Raw genomic sequence first — 20,645 nt, 5'->3', positions numbered from 1 at the left:
CGACCCACCAGTGTCGCTAAACATGACAGTTTTTCAACCTAAAAAAAAAAGTTAAAAAAGATTAAATGGTTTTATCTTGTGAAAATCAAGCCATAAGAAATTTTCTTATTGGGCAGCTTGGATAAATCCAAATGAAACAAAAATTTGTATGCTTGTTCCATTGTATTTTTTTCTGAGAAACTAAAAATTCTAAGCGAAGCAACAAAAATTCTCGAAGCTAGAGCTTAAAAATCCGATGTAAACACTAAAAGGGTAAAAGTTCATCGGATTACACATGAACCACTGGAGAATGATCATGACCTTCTTGATACATCTTCGCAGCCTTTAGGCTTTAGGGACGTAAGTGAGGATCATAGCTGAATATCCTGACACAGGAATAGCTGAACTGAGCACTTTAGCTCTAAAATTGAGAAAAAGTTTTTTTTTTAAGAAATCTCAAAGATCCAAATAGATCAAGGGCAAACTCACTTCACAGCCACATCGGTGACATTGTAGTTGGAACTTGTTGTATGGATCGTTAGTTCTTCCGCTATCCCAACAACATTTGAGAAATTGGCATCAACGTGATGCTCAGTTGGATTGAGCACCACAAAGAAGCCCGGATTGCCAGATTTTGTCCTGTTAAAAAAAAAAGAGGGAAGAAAAGTGTGAGCATTTGCCTGGTGATAATTAAGTGATAATAGATCCAATTACCAAAGTCTGTTAGCCAGAATTTTAGCGATTTGTTAGAGAGATCAGGAAGAAATAAGTTAGTTCTCGTTAGTTATATTAGCAAATTGTAAGTCAGATGCTTGAGCAAGAGGAGTTACCTGGAATATCCGATGACAGTATTGTTGACATCTTTGTAGAGATCAAAGCTCCCGTGCATGTAGGAAGGTGAAGTACGAATCTTATGGAAAGTCTCCGTAGAGAAATCCTGTGGCTTCGCCCTGGGAGCATCTACATTGAACACAGGAACTCCAGGGATCAGCTGAAGGAATATATTGTACTCTGATATTGTGATATGCTTCAAGAACTCCTGTTTCACATAATTCCACTGAAGCCAGAAATGCTTCCCTGCCTCAACTGTACTCTCCCATACATTCCTCAGCTCCCGATAGAGATGATCAGCTGTTGTGCTGTTAGCTAGGAGATTTGGAACACGTCCCAGTTGAATCATGTCCAGGGACTGAAGTCCATTCTTGGACATATAAACTTCCGGACGATCAATGTCATCGGAAGCAGCGAGGAATCCCTGAGATTCAGTGAGATTGTGAACGTAAGCCTTGAGATCGTACAGCAATTCTCCCAATCCTTCTTGATACGTTGTATGTGCATGTGTCCAGAAACCATAGTGTGTGTGATCGTAATAGGGATTATTTGATGGTCCATCGTCGGTCAGACTTTCATCAATGATAAAATGCTTCGTATTGGCTAGGCGGATACCCTTTACTCCTAGGCCAACCACCTCCTTCAGAACTCCCTTGAGCTTGGCCAGAGCCAAGGGATCTTTGAGTTGCAGATCAAAGCGATCAGGTCCAAATTGTTGGAGGATTATTTGACCACCTTCATTCGTCCAAGCACTTCCATTTACTAATGACCTCCAATTATTCGGCACCTGATTGCCTTCGCGCCATACAAATGCACTTCTCGCCTCGGGATTGTTCATGGCCTTCTGGAACAATGGATCTTGACGCGTAACAAAATTCGGTGTAAGATCGACAATCAAATTGATGCCAAAAGCAGTGAAAGCACCAGCGAGTTTCTTCAGAGCATCCGAAATAGCTGGTTCACTGGCTATATTGTAGGTTTCATCGGCGGGAACTTCATAAATAACACCCTTAACACCCAGAGTCCTAATAGCCTCTACAACAGAATCATCAGGCGTTGGAGTATCAATCTTCACCAATGGTCCCTGTTTCCACCACGACAGTGGCTCAGGAGCTGCACATTTTGGCGCATAGATAATGATCAAGACAGCCCCAATCAACATCCCTGCCCACAGACCCCAGAAGCAGATGAACAGGAACCAGCGCAAACGGACCCAGAACGGATCATTGGCATACTTCATGAGCTCTTCCTTGGTCATTCCCGTGAATGTCTTGTCCACTGTCCCAATATCAATCTTTGCATCGCCATTTTGCTGGTCACCACTGATAAATTTCACCTCTTCCTTCTTGGCCAGATTCTGCTGCTCCTCATCTCCAGTCCCTAACATCTTCTCGTCAGCCCCCTCCTCAGACATATCCACCTTCTCACGCACCATATTGGAATTTTTCACTGAATCGCTTATCACTGTTTTCGTCAGGGAGAGAAAAATACACAGTCACAATAAATATTTGCGCAGTGAGATTTATGCATCTCCGCAGAGGGATGGTCATTGCTCAGAAAATGTATCTCGTGATTATTTGATCTTTGTAAGTTTTAAAATTATTAAAAGTTAAAATTTATCTTGAACGGGGAATTAAAGGTCTGCTTAAGTATTTAATAGAGATCTACTTTTTTATGTAGTAGAACTGCATTATTTAATTTCTCAGACTACATTTTCTCCCGTTTAAAATCCTCTATGAAAGACCAAATAAATGATCTTAAATCCATATTAACGGAACGGTAAAAAATTACAACAGATTAGCGAAAAAATATTTAAGTACTAGGACGTTCTTTTTAACACTAAACCTACCCAGACCGGTCAAATTGACTGGTTTAAAAACTTTTTAAAATTATTTTTTCCTCTTCTTCAAGAAAAATTTATTGAGTATCCTAACCTACCGTGACCTGTCATTTAACCGAGCGAGCTAGGAAAAAACACACAAAACGGTTGGCATCGATAGATTTAGTGTTAATTTTCCTATCTTCACTTGTAAAAGGATGGGAAATTACGGAAATTTATTACAATGAATTTTTAACATCTTGCACAGTTTTTTTTAGATTGACAATTATTAAGATGTAATTAGTATATTCTTTATCACTTCAACATCTATCATAGAAAAAAAAATTAATATGCATCATAAAGCTTTAAATAAAAAAAATTAAGGATCTAATAGATGTTTTATGTGGTAAGATTTCTTGCTCTTACCCACGAAAAAAAAATCACGTGCTAACTCATTTTAATATGTCTGATTATAAAAATAATGAATCATTTTTAAATTATACGGCCCAGTAAATAGAAAAATCGTGCCCTGGTTATAATCCCGGAAACTAAAATCGTGAACGCATAAATCCAGAATGGACCTGAATTTCAAAACTGAATTGCTGAACAACCTTATAATAGACCCTTTTATATTTTTTATGCTAAAGCTCTTTTATTTTCATTTTCTCCTTTATCTAAAGCACAAAAAAAAATTAAAGAGTCTCCCATCATTATACTCTGGAGATTGGTTATCAACGCTAAGGGCCTTGACAGCCTGAGGATTAGCTGAGAGACGGCTTAGCGTAATTATATTACAAATAATGGTTAAAATGCATTTCCATCATTTTCCACTAAGTCGTCTCTCGGCTTAAGTCGTAAGTGTGTCTAGGTCTAGGGCATAAGACGCCGGTGGCCACTATTACACAAACATTAAATTCATTGAATACATCCGTCAAATTTTTGCTTTCAAGTTCGCTAGCTCAAAAGCAGTATATGAAATAAATAAATAAATAAAATAAAATAAAAGATAATCCTCATCGACATAAAAAAAATAAAGCTAACATAGCTAACATGTTATATGGATTTCTAAAACGCTCTTCAGATCTATGGCTTAATTTTCTTCATTTCCTCACAGAAGATATTTTTGGAAAAATTTTGATTTTGGTTTAGATATTAAGGACAGTTAATCAATAAGATGCTGAAAAATCATTATAAACCCTTATCAGTTTAGTAGACAAACGAGACCTGCGAGAGCACAGGTAAACCTCCACCCTAGAACCTGCATATAGGACTTTCTAAATATTTAAATAACTGATTTTAAACATTTAAACACGATTTTCTATACGAATTCTGTGTTGTCCTGTCATAAAAGAATTACAACACACCCCTGACGTTTCCGGTCCGGAAGGAGTTCAATCCCTTGAAATATTTGGACTACTAGGGGAAAGAACTTTCCCTTCGAACGTTCATACCTTCGATTAATGTGAATTTTCTTTAAGTTTTCCTAAGAAACTTACACATTTCTATTAAATATTTGTTAGCTTATTATGAATTATTGATAATTATGCGACGATCATGTGCAAATCTCTTAGGAAAAGTAAAAGTAATTCACATTATTCGAAGGCATGAACGTTCGAAGGGAGAGTACTTTCCCTTACTAGATCAATATTTTCTAAAGATCTCGATCAATTGAAATTTTCAGTTTCTCTGAAGCTTCATTTCTTTACAGTTTTTCTATATTTTTTTTTCATAACTTGCCTAAAAAAAAGTACCAAATATGCTCTTACGTCGCAGACTTTCTGTAAAGAAATTTGCTTTCTTGCTTCGACTTGGCTAACAAAAAAAAACCATCTTCAGCTGTTTTCAGCAATTTATTTTATAATATCTCAGCTTATTCGTGGTAATTCTATGTATAAAAGCAAATAAGCAAATCATATTCAAACTGAAGTAACTTATATGGATTTAATTTAAATTATCGAAATTTAATACTTTATGGTGATTGTCGTGATATCTTATTTAGCAGATTATATTCCGTTTAGTCCATGAATCATTTTGTGCTAATAAGCCTAATAAGAGATAATAGGGGCTTACGGTTTTCCGAAAAATCTAACTGACCATTTGCAAAAATTTACAAGAGAGGATAAAACCAATACACTTCTAAAAATTAATTTTGATATAACAGAAGCTCATATAGCATGCCCTTTTTTGGGTTGCATCAAGATCAAGTTACAAAATCTCTATGGTTCAGAGTTTCTCAATGACCAACCCTCCTGGATCTCTGTGAATAAAATATTATACAATAAATTGAAGAAGGGAAACTTCAAATCCCAATTGGCTCTAATAAGGATGCTCTACTGGAAGAGCACGATTCACAGCAATCTTGTGAATCGCCGAACTACTCAAGCAAATAACTGGTGTGACGAAAATTAAGCTGAGAGGACAGAGAAGCTGATAGAGTTGTTGGAAACAATTATCACTTGGCTTTGTACAAAAGCTGATAGAATATACTTTTTTGGGAGAGGTTGAGGGGGCATAGGGGAAGAAGGAGATGCAAAGTTCGGGAGAAGCTGTACATGAGGAAGACAAACAATCTACGGTATCTACGAGAACTGGTGGTGAGGAAGAAAAAAAGAAGAAGAGATGTCTGAAAAAAGTGATAAGTGAGATAAAATATCGTGAGAATAACCTTCAGTGGTGCTAATGGATTTGGACCAGACAGTAAATGGGGATTTAGGGCAAAAGTCCTTCCTGCTATTTGCGTCAATTTTCTGATGCAATCCATGCAAAATATGACATCTTCCATAAATTTTCCGGACATTGTTGTATGAAGAAATCCATTGAGTGACCACTGTAGGTTATTCTCAATCACGAGATCATCTCACAGAGAGACCCACGTCACACGACTAGGAAGATAGACACACTGTGCGCATTGACGTGGTGGAAAATATAGCAAAAAGAGGCAGAGCAGATAGGAAATTAGAAATAAAATATAGTTAGAAAATTAAAGATAGAAAAGATGATAATACCCATGCAAAAGACACAATGTGACAAAAGATCACACAGACCGTTTTCTAGTCCCTCAACGTCAACCTTATGCTGGTGATCTATGTCCTCCGGAATGGTTTTGTAGGACTCCTTAGGAATGATAGCTTCGGAAGCGGACAATCTTTGTGCCTCCAGGTTCAACTTGCTACTATTCCTTTCAACTTTATCTGGCATCTCGGGCATCTTGCGCTGGCAATTCTATTTCTCTTCGGTTCAACGATTCTTCTATTCGTGGGCACGATTGTTGGGGAAGTTGAATTTATTAGTCCAATAAAAAAGAGAGATTCCGTGGGAAAAACGGTCGTCTAGCTTCTCTGAGAAAGCGATAAACACATTCACAATTACACACCGTCGCGGTTGCAGAACTTGCGCCTGCGTAGTGTGAAACCTCGTCAAACACTGGCTTGGGCTTCCATTGCCGCGTCTATGAGCTTGGATACCGCAAATTCGTAATGAACTCTTTCAAACGCACATTGACCGAGATTCTCTTGTTTGCCACGGAATGTTTTTTCAAATTTAATTTGTCGAAATAATAAGAGATAAATCGCCGTTCTCCCAAATAATATTATATTTTTCTTGATGTTAGCTTAAACTAATTATTTTTATAAATTTTATCGGCCTATCTGCAAGTCAAAATTCTCAAAAACTAATTTCTGTGGCTATAAAAATCTGTTGAATGCACATTTAATTTTTTAAATAAATTGGAGAATGCTTTTTTCAAAAAATATTTTTCCAATTAGATAATTATTCAAAAACTAAACTCACCTGAAAAAAACAAGCTTCAATATCCTTAATTTTTATAATGCTTTATCTGCTTTATGGTAATTTTTCTCACAATAAACAAATTCACTCTATAATTTTCTTGTTTTGTAACAATAGCTGTGACCTACGATTTTTTTGTTAAAATTTGGGGGTCAAGGGTTGCCAGAGTACCGGAAATTTTTTAAAATTCATACTTCAACATGGTACCACTAATTCGAAATTGACGGAGTGACATTCGAACTTACATAATTTTTCTCAGTGGAGGATTTTCACTGTGAGTTTTCTTGATTTTTCTCTGAATTCTGGTGAAATCCCATCATCCCACAATCATGTCCGATAAGCCAGTAGGCAGGCCCATGAAATTCCCCTACACCTTCTCAGCGAAAATCGCTCAATTCCCCTACAAATTCTACTTCACGAAGCAGTGGATCTGGAAGTATTATGCCATCTCTGTGGTATGCTGCCTTCCAATCTTCTACAAAATTAGCAAATTAGGTAAGTTTACACCTGAAAACCTCATCCTGGAATACCATACTGAATCATTGGTGTATTTTGCAGCCAACTCCCCTGAAAACAAAGCCAAGTGGGCTGAAATGAAGAGGAAGGAATTAGCTGAACACCACTGAAGGACTCCCACATGTTCTGTCTGGTATACAATCCTTAAGAAATTCTGTAGTCTCATGGGATGTTGAATAAAATTGCCGTGCAGTGTTAACTGAGAGCCAGATACTATGAAATATTGAAATTTAATTTGTCTAGGATTAATACACAAAGTTTTTTGTTTCGGGCTTTCCGGAAAAAAGAAATTCGCTAAAGTCCACTACTTCTTCCTACTGCGACTGGATCTGTTTCTCTCAATAACAGTCACCTCATTCTCATCATCGGATATCATGTCACTGTGCTTAAAGTTAAATTTGAGTTCTGCACACTTCTCCATCACGAAACGTTCCAACTTAATTCCGGATCTGCAAAGAGATTAAGGATTGAGTAAATATTCCGGAAGAAGGGAGAGAGTATCTCAACTTACTGGTAAATCTTCGAATCGCTATTGTTGTAGGCATCGCAGTTCTGAAATACCTGCTCAATATCTCTAATTAGCATCTCATTGGTGGCATAATCTCCACAGTTGAGCTTGGACTTGATCTTAGCAAAGTCCATGGGATTCTTGATGATATCATAGTAGTCAGGCACTTCAACTTTGGCTACTGGGCGATTGAATGGCCACGAATCCGGATGTTTGGCTATTGCATCGAGCAAAGCATAGAGAGCAACACTATCTAGAGGTAAATTTTCTGACCTTCTTAGTTTTTTCGCATTCCTCTCGGACGGTGTATCTTGCTTTGAATCATCTTGGGATCTCAGGGAACGCCTTGGTGTTGCATCCTGTTTGCGTTTCTTTGCCGGAGGTGGTGCCACATCTTCTTCCTCTCCTTCATCTTGTGACTCTGAATCACTTTGAACATTCTTGAGTTTGATTGATGCCTTCCTTCTGGAACCAACATGAGACTTTTGCTTAGATGCTGCTGCCCCTTCATCTTCATCTTGTGACTCAGAATCTGGCTGAATATTTCTCAATTTTATCGCAGTCTTCCTCCTGGAACCAGTTGAGGTATTTTTCTTAGAGTTTCCGGATGTATCATTTGCCTTTACGTTCTTTGTGGCCTCATGCCTCTTTGACTTCGACGCTTTAATTTTGATCTCTTGGCTATAATTTGCATCTGTAAGAAAAAATAAATTATTTGACTCGTAACTTTATAGATTTTTACATTTGCAAAACCTGAATAAAGAAGAAAAACTTACCATTTTTGCAGTCACAACACTCCCACGTTTTCCCAATCTTCACCCAATCATTCTTATCAACGCACTTCGCATGACGAGAGGTGGGACAATTCAAGCACTTGATCTTTTTCCCTGATTTATACTGGCATGCATCACATTCATCTTCGCTGGATTCGCTAAAATTCCAAAAACGTGATCTATATTTTACAAACTTCAATATCAAACAGTCCTGCATATTTTTTTTCCTCTAATACTCACTTAGATTTCTTTTTACTGCTTGCTTTTTTTCCCTCTGACTCTTCATCATCGCCATCATCATCTTCATCTTCCTCATTATCTTCCTCACTATCATCTTGAGTATTGTCCTCCTCTTCGCTGGATTCTTCCTTGAAGATTTTCCTATTCTTCTTTTTCACCGGTGTTTCGGGTTTCTTGCACTTCGTGCAAAACCAATCGCCTTCTGGAACTTTCGTTAGTGGTGGTTTGAGGCAGAACATGTGACATCCACTGTTGCATTCATCGCACAGGAGCATCTTCTCAGGATCACTCTTTCGACGACAGATCTGACATGCTGCATGCGATGCTGATACGGACCACAAAATTGAATCATAGAGGATATTGTAGTGCAAAAAGACCTGTGAGTAATTGGTGGCCTGAGCAAGTGCAGTTTCCCAATTATGCAGATTTTTCACGGTCTGAGGCAGCTTCGCAGCAACAAATTTAGGCTTCTCCTTGGCCACACCATATGGCCATTTCAAGTACTTAGTGTCAATTGTACGCTTCACCTGAATTAGAGCTGTGGCCAGGAAGTGTACTTTCTTCTTCTCCTCGTGTGAATCATAAAGAGGAAAAGCTTCATCGGAACTGTCTTCAGATTCTACCGCCAGGGAATCTGGCATATCTGTGCCTGGATCCTCATAATCACTGAGATCCTCCTCTTCATCATTGTCCTCTTTATCCTTATCTTTATCCTTTTCTTTTTCCTTGTCCTTCTTATCATCCTTTGATTTCGATTCTATAACACCAAATTTCAAATAAATATTTAATTATAAGGGAAAGTGTTCATTCTTCGTATGACCCAAGCTTCGTAATAGGGGAAAGCGCATTACACAGGTCTCACAGACCTAAGACTTAGCCATTATGGCTTAACTATGCTCTAATTTCTTATCAATCACAATTCTTCGGGAAAAATTAACTTAGGAATGGATTATTACAGACGTGGCGAAAGGTTTTTTTTTATATGCAGCTGTTTGAAGCCAATTCATAAATTGCTTCCAAACTGAGCTTATAACTCGAGTTCCGAAAAAATTTTTAGATGCAAATATAGAATATTTATCCCTCTTTACAAGGCACAAAGTCCTTTGTAGAAGGCACGATTACAGATAAGTGACCTATAGGTTATCAAAAAGCATTAACTCTTTTGTCTCCTTTGGGACTCTGGGTCACTGGGTACCCATGGAAAAAAGATTTTTTTTGGACTATTTAGAATCGATAAAAGTCCGATTCTTGTGGATGATTACAAACTATAAGGATGTCCAAATCTAGGATATTTTTTGCAGGATCCCAACTAACTCCTGAGCTAAGATATTCTTGGTCAAAAATCGTGAATTTTCGATTTTCTGCTTCCTTGCAGATATTGTGACTTTTTTGATATTTCTAGACCAGAATAAGGAAAAACCTCTCGGGGCCAATAAGTATGATAACTAACAATTACAGATTGCATAAATTCGAAAAATAATTTTTACTCTTAAATTTTCAAAAAAAAACTTGTTCAAACTTGATGGGTACTCTCTCGTCCACAAAAATTTAGGGGTCAAATGTAAGGTTATCCCACCAATGCTCGCCATTTGCTTTTTGACACAAACTTTGTAAGAAAATTCCAAGCGGGAGCGACATTTTTGCCAATATGGCCAATAATTTTAACATTTGGCAGCGAGGGAGATTGCTTTCAGGGAAGTTTTTCCTATTCTTCCTGATTTTGGTAAATTCTGATTGTCCAGGAAGTGTCTTTTATGCTTTTGAGAAAGCTTAATGTGTCTGCAATAACATCGTGTTGAGAGAAATGTGTTTTAAAGTGTTATTGTGTGAAATATTTTGAGGAATCTGTTGGCAAGCAGGAATGTGGGATCTTCTTGACCACTTCCTGAACATCCCACAAGATACTGGTCAATAATTCTTCTTGTTTTAGTTATCAACCGTGTAAAGGAGTCATTTGAAACGCAAAAATAATTCACAAAATTGATATTATTGGCTTTTAGAAAATTGAAGTTTGTCTCCTTTTCGTTCTTTTGGGGACGAGAGTACCCATGAGTTTTCCAATTTCCCAGAGGCGGAGAAAATTCTTTCTCTACAAAAATATCATATTTGATCACTAAGACTTACAATAAAGTGAGTTTTACTGAAATTCGTTCGTTGGATATGTTGTGGTCCGGAAAGAGTTAAATGTCTTTTTTTTTTTGTTTTAAAGGTTTCGAATGATATCAGATTCTAACCTTATAACTCTATCTGATTTATTCCATAATATAACATTTACTAAAGAGAAAAAATATATATTATTTTTGTAAATGGCTGGCTATCGGCTATTTAAAATGTATCTTAAAATATGAGGGGGGAGGGTAAGAATTAAGACTTTCCCGATTTGAATCAAAAGATTTTAAATACTGAGGCAACTGCACGATATTAACACGTATCACTTTGCTGAAAGCCGTAAGTCAATATCTATCATTGTTTTCTCTACTAAACAAGATTAAAAAAAACTTACTTTTTGGCTGCGGTGCAATCTGAATGCCATTCTTGAGTAATTTGTAGTCAAAACTGGCCACTGCATCTCTCCACAATTGCCTATTGGGTCCCTTTTGAACCCCAAGATATCCTTCTGAAATTTTCCACTCCAGATCCAGGATGTAGTCACAGAGAACTGAGCTCATGATGTTGTTAATATCGCCTTCTTTCTGGAAATTTGCCGATTCATAGCGCTTCTGATCTGACACATACGACGCTAGGATTTTATCTTTATCAGCATAATTCACCTGAAGCAAATCATGCGGACACGTAATTACATGTGCCACAATCAACTCACGTTCCAACTCAAATTGCTCCCTTAGGGGCTTCTCCCGGAAACCACGAGGATTGAGTGCTGTTGTCAGAGCATCAATCTCTTCAGATGTATGGAAATAACTCCATTGGACCTTATCCGGAAAACGCTGATTGTGTACAGGACACGTTTCAGCCTTAGCTGTACACATCCACAAATCTCTCTGTGAGACACCCGAATCCTTATTGAGATTGTTGAAACTGGTGATTGGAGGCTGAACTTTGCTTCCATTAACCCTGTTATTTTCCTTTTCGTTCATCTTCATCTGAGCCGTTACCAATTGCTTGATCACCCTGTATCGTTGATCTGAGGGACAATTGACCAATTCGGGAATGTTTTTGGTTACTTCATCAAAACACGATCCCAGATCCTCCTCACTGTGCTCCACAAAGAGTCCCGGAAGGGAATTAAATAGCCAATATTTCCTATGAGCTCGATCCGATCCTAAATAGAGCTGATAGTCAAAGCACTGAGATTTGTTCTTCTCAAGTTCCACCATAAATTGCTTCTTAGCTCTGGCAGAATCTGCCTCAACTTTATCCAGTTTCTTCTGTAGAACATCATCAATTTCTTTCTCTTTGATCGCCTTCAGCTCCGTCTCACCCTCTGGCACCACAATTGCCTCTTTTTGCTTCATCGCCTCTTCACGCAAATCTTTCTTCTCCGTCTCACATCGGGCTAATCTCCGTCTCTCAGCATATGTTATTGCCTTCATGGTCATTCTGGATTTTGTAGCTTTTTCTATACGATCATCAATGATGTCCCGCACAGATGAATACGTCATTATTTGACTGATGAGACAATCGAGAATCTTGAATATATCCCCAAGCGGTAGCTCATATATTGTCCGATCAGATAATGCACGGATTATGTGAGCATATCGAAGTCGAAGGAGCAAACCCGGATCATCCGTATTGCGATAGCCACCCCGAGTTTGAAATCTCCACTTTACCGCCTGATCGTCCCTCAACTGAGCTCCCGAGCTTAGAATATGTAGCCTCAAGATTTCACTCACCGTTGTTGCATCCATGGGTAAATCTGCCATTTCATTGCTGAAGTACTTCTTAGAATATTTCATGGCTCGACAGGCATGAAGTTCGGCAAATTCAATTGGGTCCGTGGCTCTAGATAGCATGGACTTGGACACATTCCTGTAGCGAATCTGCAAAAAATCATTAATAAACCTTAAAAAAAAACTCAACTTTAAAGTGGTCTTCAGACTAAAGGTTTAGCCCAGTTCCCGAAGATTTCAAAATCCTAAATAGCAATAACTTTTTCTGGTTTTTGAAAATCTAATTGATTATTTACTTTCAATATTTAATCCAATATCAAATTTTTCCCAAAAAACCTTGACCAACAACCACTTAGAGAAGTTAAGCCATTTGGCTAAGCCGGTTTGAAGCCCGTATAAGACTCGGCTAGACTTACGGCTGATCCTGGTTTAGTTTGTATAATTTAGCGTTAAATTTGGAAATTAGGAAAACCTCTAATCTCAGATTCTAAACGGCTGCGACTTTTTGGTCAATAAAAAAAAATTGGTCAGTAAAAATCAAAATGTGGTCAGTAAAGTCAAATTTGATCAGTAAAAAATAAAATACGGTCAGTGAAAAATATAATATGGTCAGTAAAAAACAAAGAATCTGGTCAGTAAAAAATCTAATTTTATCAGCAAATATTTTGGGCAGTAAAAAATAAAATTTGATCAGTAAAAAATCAAATGTGGTCAGTTAAAAATAAAAATGGTCAGTAAAAAATTAAATGTGGTCAGTAAAAAATAAAGAATCTGGTCAGTAAAAAATCAAATTTTATCAGCAATATTTTGGTCAGTAAAAAATCAAATTTGGTCAGTAAGGTCAGTAAAAAACTTTTTAAAAAATCGGAAAAAATTAATTTGGTCAGTAATAAATAAAATTTGGTCAGTATAAAATAAAATTTGGTCATTAAAAAATCAAATTCGGTCGGAGAAAAGTCAAATTTGGTCAGTAGTAATTTTTTTTTAAATCAGTAAAATGTGAAATTGAATCAGTAGAAAATTCAGGGTGGTAACCACTTTCATTTTTCCATACATTTTTACAGAAATAAAATGAATCTAATGACAAGTCTCAGTGCATCCGAAATTGGGTTTATTCTTCAACGTTAAATTTTATATGCTAAATATTTTGAAGTGTCAGCCGGAGTCTATAAACTAATTATCTAATAGATCTAATATATTGCACACCAATTTCTTTTCTACATTTAACCTCTTCATTTTAAATGTGAGGTTATGTTCAACTTAACCCCTCTAAGATTCACAATTTTTCTTCTTTTAGAATTCATATGTTAATCTAATAAAACTATTCTTTATTTTTTCTGAAGGTTACAACACAATTTCACTTTCTTCTACTTTGCACATGAATTTAAAAAAAAATGAATTAAATTTTTTTTTTAATTATTCGATACGGGTTGAACAATTAAGAAAATTTATAGTCTTTAGAGAGGTCTGGAAATTCTCTACAACCCACGTACACTCAGTCCCGGCATTAAGTCCTTCGGGATTATGCACCTGACGGAATTATGCACACACAATTATGCAAATTTGCCTACCATCGGGGGTCAATTTATGAAATCATTTTTGAAATACGCCTGAATGCATACTATTGTGCGACGCGGGAAATTTGAAAACATTTTGCTACTTTTTCAGACAAAATTTTAATTTCTTTTTTTTTTAAGGTATTTTTTTTTATTATTCTAACCATTTATTGAAGAACTCTGGCCATGTACTGTTTGTTAATGCATTTATATTGTTGAATTAGTTGAAACATTTGAATCTTTTTTGTTTGAACTACTTTTACTGACTTTTACTCTGCGCGAAATTCGTTCAACGGTCAATTTATTCAAAAGAAAGCCCCTGTAGGTATGCAAATTTTATCGATGCATAATGCCATTTCGCGCGTTTTTTTCGGTCCCGAAAATGTGCATAATGCCGGGATCTAGTGTAATTTCTGAATCTTAACGAAGTTAGAATTATTGCTATATAATCACACAAGACAGTCCAAAGTCTTTTTATATGTTGGCAAACCAAATTAATTTCTGTTTGAATAAAAAAGGGCGGTGCCGGCTAAAATCCAGAAAGCCAAAATCCCGAATGGTTAAAATTCTGAAGGGGATGAAATTATGTAGAAAATTTCCCAAAAGACAAAAAAATCCCGAGTTCTGAAAATTCGGATGCATTCGTGGGAGTAGCTTTAACACATTTTACGCTTTGGGTTATTTTGATTTTTCGATATTTTTGTTTTTCGGACTTCGCGTTATAAATTTTGGCTTTCGGGATTTTGATCGGTGTTATGGAATAGATGCATAGCAACAACAAAAATTAAATACAACCTCCATTAAAAATGCAAACATACTAAAAATCTGGAGGTCAAATACAAAAAAAATTACAGCAAGCTTTTTCAACACAAATACAAGAGTTCAAGAAACAGACGTTCTAGACTAGATTCTTCGATCCTCGCGAACAATATTTTTAATGGGTGGTTAACGCACCATTACCTCAAATTTCGAAATAATCGTTTTATAAAATTGAATCTGGATATTTTTTTAAATTATTGATATAATTGAATTTTTCATTTATCTTAGCGGAAATAATAAAATAATAGATTGTGACATGGGTAATAATTTAAAAAAAAAAACAGTAACCGTACTCACTATGGTGCTGTTATCTTGTAATATCGTTATCTCGTTATTTCGTTATGTTCTCGTAATGTATTTTATAAATGAAAAATTATAACAAGATAACAGATTACGGAGATTACGAGATAACAACGCCATAGTGAGTACGGCTAGTATTAACTGTGTTTATTAAGTAAAAACTTAGTAGGGTAGAGTCAGCCCTTTTCGCCATGTAAGCACTTTTTCGCCACCTAATATAAAACAACTAATTTAAGGCATTTAAGAATAAGTAGCATTTCAAAACTCATAATATGTTCTGTTCTAATATCCCAATACGTTATTACGTCTTTTAATTAATTGAAATTCGTTTTAAAACAGGTGGCGAAAAGTACTGAACAAGTACAATTGGGGAAAATGCATATTTTTCAATGAGATTCTCTAAAATTCTCGAGACGTATCCTAGATATATAGATAGATATTGCTTCAAAGTATCTTTATACAAAAATTCATTTTAGTCTGACAAAAATATCACACCTTACGAGGCCCCTAAAGCTTAATGGTGGCGAAAAGTACTGACTCTACCCTATTTCCCATTTGAAGTTTTGAAAAAATTCTATTTGAAAAGGATTCAGAAATGAGTTACTCTACCCTAAATTTTTTTTAACTAAAGTGTCCAAGAGAAATTCTAGATTAGTTTGTGAACAATAATTTTTTAGGTTACACATTTTGAAACAATTATTTCATAAATTAGCGGAGGGTCAAAGAATTCTGTATGGTTAAGTGGGGCACCTATGAATTGGGGTACCTTTGAAAATGGACTTTTTTCAAAACAAAAAAAAAATAAAAGTATAAGTAAGACTTATCATAATATAATTTTGCTTCATGTGTTTGTAAAAAGTCCATTTAAAACTGTCTTTTTCCCCCTACTGATTCATAAAATAACTTAAGCTCTTGGTAAACATACGATTTTCACGTAATTTACAACGTCGCATACTTTATTGAGCATTCAGCTTTTTTAAGTAAATATAATAAAGAAACACTGAGAGAAATCCGAAAAAGTTAAAATAACATTCCGGAAATGTTAATTTTACCCTGCAGTATTGATCCAAAAACGGTGTAAATATTACCCTTTTCAGATGTATTATGGGTAAAAGTTACACTTCTTTCACGTTGATTTTACCCTTAAAAGGTGTAAAATTAACATTAAAAAATGTTGATATATTTTTACACCCAAAGTGTTAAATTTATGACGAAAAACAGTTAATCGCAGCCTCTTTTTTTCTCAGTGAAATCAAAAGTAATGCAAAATTTCTTCACTGAGAAAAAGAAGAGGGTGCAATTAACTTTTTTCCTCATAACTTTAACACTTTTTAAGTGTACAAATATATCAAAATTTTTTAATGTTAATTTTACACTTTTTAAGGGTAAAATTAACATGAAAAAGGGTAATTTTAAACACTAATACACCTGAAAAGGGTAATATTTACACCGATTTCGGATCAATACTGCAGGGTAAAATTAACATTTCCGGAATGTCATTTTAACTTCTTCGGATTTCTCTCAGTGTTTTTACTTAATAAATCTCTTATGCTTACTCACCACTACTTCGCTCTGCTCTTCCATCTGGAGGGAGAATATCGTGGCCAGGAGAACCTGAACAATGTCACTGAGTGGCCCAGCAACGTCACGTGTGAGAAAAGCCCTCTGCAGGATGGGAATAGTGACGCCTTTTGGAAATTTGTCTCTAATCTGAAGCACTTCGGAGAATGAGTGTATAAATTCCAGCACCATGAGAAAATCGCCATAGAAGCGCTTGGGCACGAGAAGTTCCATGGATTTTGGTGATGGCAGAACTTTCTGATCCTGCAGCAACAAATCCTCATTGATTGCATTCATAGCCCTTGCAGTGCTCTGCACCATAGCATTGAGTTCCTGCCTCTGCTTCTCCCGTTCTTCGGCCAGCCTCTTTTGCTCCTCTGCCTGCATTTCTGCCAACTTCTCGGCTGCCTGTCGATTAATCTCTTCAATCTCCTTATTGGATGCTTCGAGTTTGGCTGCATTCTTTCGACCACCATCTTTGGCGAAATACTTGGAAATTTGTGCCTGCTTCTTGGGCTGCTTCTCCGCCAGCAACACTCTGCTGGATGTCTCAAAAACTGGTGGTTTGCCAATGTGAATATTTTCAAATTTTATCGTGGAATTATTGGTGTACTTCTTCAGGATGGGCCCTTTGATGACCAGAGCCCCTTTCAACATTTCTGTGTTGTCCTTCAAGAAAAACTTCAATTTTTCCCGTGTGAGCCTTGTCTTGTGTCTCCGTAGATCTTTACCCTGGATAGATTTGGTTTCCTTCTTCCTGAACAGTTGTACTTTGTACTCAATTTCTGCACAATTTGTACTGTCTTTGACGAAGCCCAATATCTTTCCATACATCTCGGTCTCACCTTTTGCACAGTAAATCACTTCCTCACCCTTGAAATATCGATCTTTCATGTAAGAATAGAGTTCTTCAATGAGATCCATCATGCCACTTCGGCGAGTGTAGGAGCAAATGATGACCACAGCTGTTTTAATAGGTTTGGAGAAATTGCACAGTGTCTCACGTGCATTTTGCTCACTCTCCAGTGCTTCGGTGTAGGTAAGACTGGTCTTTCCTGTAAGAGCGCATGTCCACAACATGGAATTTATCAGCATCACCCGTTCGAAGTAGTCCCTGGAAGAGAAGAAGGGTGAGGCATTTTCCTTCACAGTACACCCACACTCCTGCAAATTTTCACATTCTCTCTCTACCAATTATCTCCGGACATCAAATTACATGAAAATCAGCTAAGACAAAATTTACAGTTTCTCCGCCCCTCCCAACAAACTTACTCATGCTTCCGGAAGACCTCCTTCGTGATAGGACAGTAGAAAACTTCCTCATTGTCTTTCAGATCATCTGGCGGAGGCAATGGCTTAAATTCCTTCCTTTTCATTAGAGGCATCTTAACTATTTCTCTTTTCTTTTGCTTTTCACACCAAAAAAAATACCACAAGCTGCCGCGATGGCTTCTGAATGATTTGGAGGGAAACTGCGATGCCAAGCTTTCAAATGTCAAAATATTTTTTATGCTAAGTCACTTTACACCCAGAATATCCACTGTATCTCCACTCTAATCACTGTACAGATACTCTTAGCACAATATTGTGCAATTTGCACAGCATTTAGTACGATTTTCAGTTAATGGTGAGAAAAATAATGCTCATTTGTTCTCGCGACGCTCTGCGTTTCACCTTGATTGTCAATATTGCGTCAAAATTCATACTTTATTTAAAGATCATGCACTTTATCACTTCTATGGCATATCAGCAATAAATTAACACATAAATTAAATAGTTTAAATAGCAGAAAATAGGAAGAATTTTCAAAAATAAAATTTATATATCCTGCAGGTAGCGTTTTTTTCTTCGCGACACTTCGTTGTCATGCTTTCGAATGAGTTACATGTAGAAGCCGTGGCGCTGTTGTCGCCCAACGGATTTAAGCATAACCTCAAAAAACAAAAATTCCCACCACCAACTCCCGGACTACACCTAAAAACAAAAGGAAATATTTATTTTATGAGCGGATTTTATTCTCATATTCAATGCTTAAGCAACAGAGCTGGCGTTTGAGGCAATACGTGGCCACAGATCGGCACATTCTTTGGCCACTGGCCCCGTAATAGCGGATCCTTTCATTTCGCCTTTGTTGTTTACAATAACACCAGCATTGTCCTCAAAATAAATGAAGACACCATCCTTCCTTCTGAAGGGTTTACGCTGCCGGATGACAACGGCAGGCATCACCTAAAAGATTTAAAAATTATCACACGATGTTCAGGAGTATCTTGGAAAAAACTCACCTTCTTCCTCAGCTCAGGCTTGCCTTTCTTCACCGTGGCTACAAACATGTCACCAACACCGGCCGCTGGAAGGCGATTCAAACGTCCTTTGATGCCATGCACTGCAATCACGTACAGATTCTTAGCACCTGTATTGTCGGCGCAATTGATCACGGCACCGACTGGCAAACCAAGGGATATCCGGAATTTTCCTCCTGCGGAACCTCCTCGTCCTACAATTACAAAAAATCACGATTAACATCACATTTCCCTATTGGAAGAATTATTTTGCCACGAAAATTCGTGATCCGGGAAGGTTAAACATGGGAGTATTTGTCATGTTGTCGCATAGAACTTTACAGTAAAATTCAAGGCAAAATCCCCAGAATTTCATTGGAAATCGATTGTAAATTATTAAAGGGGCTCGCAAACTAAATTCTAACACTAAATTTTATGATTTTAAAGCAGTATTTCACTCAGAAAATGGAAAATTTACCTCTCTTAGACATAGTGAGCACGTTTTCTCACACACAGAACGATTGGAAAGAAAGTACAATGGCTGCCGGAAGTCGTGGTATTGCCATATGAACTTCAATTTCGATAATAGACTTAACCTCAAATTTTGTTTATGTTGCCCTTGCCGCGGAGCTGGGAGTGTTTTTATGAGAATATCAAAGGATTTTTTAAAAGTTACCATGAAATTCATAGGTAAATATATCAGATAAATAAGTATGTCACTATTTCTGCCATTGCCAACATAAATGTTTGCAGATATTGGTGCAAATCTCACGGATAGCATGTTCCAGGGAGTTTATGGAGGATCTCAGAAGCACCAAGCTGACCTGGATATTGTTCTTAAGAGAAGCTGGGATATGGGAATGCAGAAGATTATTGTTACTGTCGGGAACCTGAGTGATGTAGAGGAGGCCGTGAGAGTCATAGAGAAAGATGGTAAAAAGCAGATTTTTTTCCTCGACAAAATCGGTAAAAACTTTAATTTTCCAGATCGGTTGGCAATGACTGTGGGATGCCATCCAACAAGATGTTCAGAGTTTCTTTCTGATCCCGACAAGTACTTCGCAGACTTGCGTTCAGCCATTGAAAAATACAAGGCAAAAGTCGTAGCTGTTGGAGAAATAGGATTAGATTACGATCGTTTGCATTTCTGCGAAAAAGATTGCCAGAAAAAGTTCTTCGAGAAGCAACTGGATTTTGCTGAGATATTTGAATTACCTCTTTTTCTGCATTGTCGAAATTCTCACGAGGATTTTATTGAAATAATTGAGAAGAATAGTGAGAAGATTAAATGGGGCGGAGTTGTGCATTCTTTCGATGGGAATATCGATGAAGCAGAGCGATTGATTGACCTTGGCTTCTTCATTGGCCTCAATGGATGCTCCCTGAAGACTGAGGACAATTTACAAGTGGTCAGTCTCTTGCCCAGTGACAAAATAATGATTGAAACCGATGCGCCATGGTGTGGGATCCGTCCAAGTCATGCTGGTGCCAAATTTGTCAAGACAAAATTTCCTACAGTGAAGAGGAAAGAAAAGTGGACTGCTGACCAATTGATTGATGGAAGATGTGAACCTTCACAAATTTTGTAAGGAATTTAAATCCCATTCAAAGCTAGCTCTTAATAATGTTTCTTTTTTTTCAGGCAAGTTCTTGAAGTAATTGCAGGTGTGAAGGGTGAAGATGAAGATAAACTCGCTGATATCTTTTATAATAACACTATGAATGTATTTTTTCCTGAAAATCGCTAATAAAGCATTTTTTGCATAAAATGAGAATTTTAATGGCGGGAAAATTTCATCAGATTTAATTTTATAGCATGCAGTGCCAC

At 36.9% G+C, this 20,645-nt stretch overlaps 5 protein-coding genes across 8 annotated transcripts; 2 read left to right on the top strand and 3 right to left on the bottom strand.

The window, feature by feature from the left end:
- Nucleotides 1-146: 146 nt before the first annotated feature.
- Nucleotides 147-6,104, bottom strand: LOC129809430 (maltase A3). Of its 3 annotated transcripts, none has more exons than XM_055859252.1 (4): nt 5,674-6,104; nt 810-2,274; nt 469-618; nt 147-400 (listed from the first exon to the last, which is right to left on the bottom strand). In XM_055859252.1, the coding sequence occupies exons 1-4, from the start codon at nt 5,834-5,836 to the stop codon at nt 325-327; spliced, it is 1,854 nt and encodes a 617-aa protein (XP_055715227.1). In that variant the 5' UTR covers nt 5,837-6,104; the 3' UTR covers nt 147-324. The 3 variants fall into 3 exon arrangements, with proteins under 3 accessions (XP_055715227.1, XP_055715226.1, XP_055715228.1); XM_055859251.1 differs by having other exon boundaries at nt 5,635-6,102; XM_055859253.1 differs by having other exon boundaries at nt 810-4,045; nt 4,257-5,805.
- A 506-nt stretch (nt 6,105-6,610) lies between these two features.
- Nucleotides 6,611-7,152, top strand: LOC129809456 (uncharacterized). Its single transcript, XM_055859280.1, has 2 exons — nt 6,611-6,910; nt 6,974-7,152. The coding sequence occupies exons 1-2, from the start codon at nt 6,745-6,747 to the stop codon at nt 7,039-7,041; spliced, it is 234 nt and encodes a 77-aa protein (XP_055715255.1). The 5' UTR covers nt 6,611-6,744; the 3' UTR covers nt 7,042-7,152.
- LOC129809418 (bromodomain adjacent to zinc finger domain protein 1A) lies at nt 7,143-18,408 on the bottom strand. Of its 2 annotated transcripts, none has more exons than XM_055859232.1 (7): nt 17,808-18,408; nt 16,536-17,649; nt 10,956-12,450; nt 8,453-9,209; nt 8,216-8,391; nt 7,443-8,133; nt 7,143-7,380 (listed from the first exon to the last, which is right to left on the bottom strand). In XM_055859232.1, exons 1-7 carry the CDS (start codon nt 17,918-17,920, stop codon nt 7,236-7,238), a joined length of 4,491 nt encoding a protein of 1,496 aa, XP_055715207.1. In that variant the 5' UTR covers nt 17,921-18,408; the 3' UTR covers nt 7,143-7,235. The 2 variants fall into 2 exon arrangements, with proteins under 2 accessions (XP_055715207.1, XP_055715208.1); XM_055859233.1 differs by having other exon boundaries at nt 8,216-8,370.
- Nucleotides 18,409-18,528: 120 nt separating this feature from the next.
- LOC129809452 (60S ribosomal protein L23) lies at nt 18,529-19,380 on the bottom strand. The gene is made up of 3 exons (XM_055859277.1): nt 19,296-19,380; nt 18,821-19,032; nt 18,529-18,764 (listed from the first exon to the last, which is right to left on the bottom strand). Exons 1-3 carry the CDS (start codon nt 19,306-19,308, stop codon nt 18,567-18,569), a joined length of 423 nt encoding a protein of 140 aa, XP_055715252.1. The 5' UTR covers nt 19,309-19,380; the 3' UTR covers nt 18,529-18,566.
- Nucleotides 19,381-19,395: 15 nt separating this feature from the next.
- On the top strand, nt 19,396-20,586 carry LOC129809439 (deoxyribonuclease TATDN1). Its single transcript, XM_055859263.1, has 3 exons — nt 19,396-19,507; nt 19,571-20,402; nt 20,460-20,586. The coding sequence occupies exons 1-3, from the start codon at nt 19,462-19,464 to the stop codon at nt 20,563-20,565; spliced, it is 984 nt and encodes a 327-aa protein (XP_055715238.1). The 5' UTR covers nt 19,396-19,461; the 3' UTR covers nt 20,566-20,586.
- The last annotated feature ends 59 nt before the right edge of the window (nt 20,587-20,645 follow it).

This window comes from Phlebotomus papatasi, chromosome 1 (genome assembly GCF_024763615.1).
Source record: "Phlebotomus papatasi isolate M1 chromosome 1, Ppap_2.1, whole genome shotgun sequence".
Classification (NCBI taxonomy): Eukaryota; Metazoa; Arthropoda; class Insecta; order Diptera; family Psychodidae; genus Phlebotomus; species Phlebotomus papatasi.
Note: the sequence above shows the minus strand (reverse complement) of the source record. Positions and strands in the feature narration are given on the sequence as shown.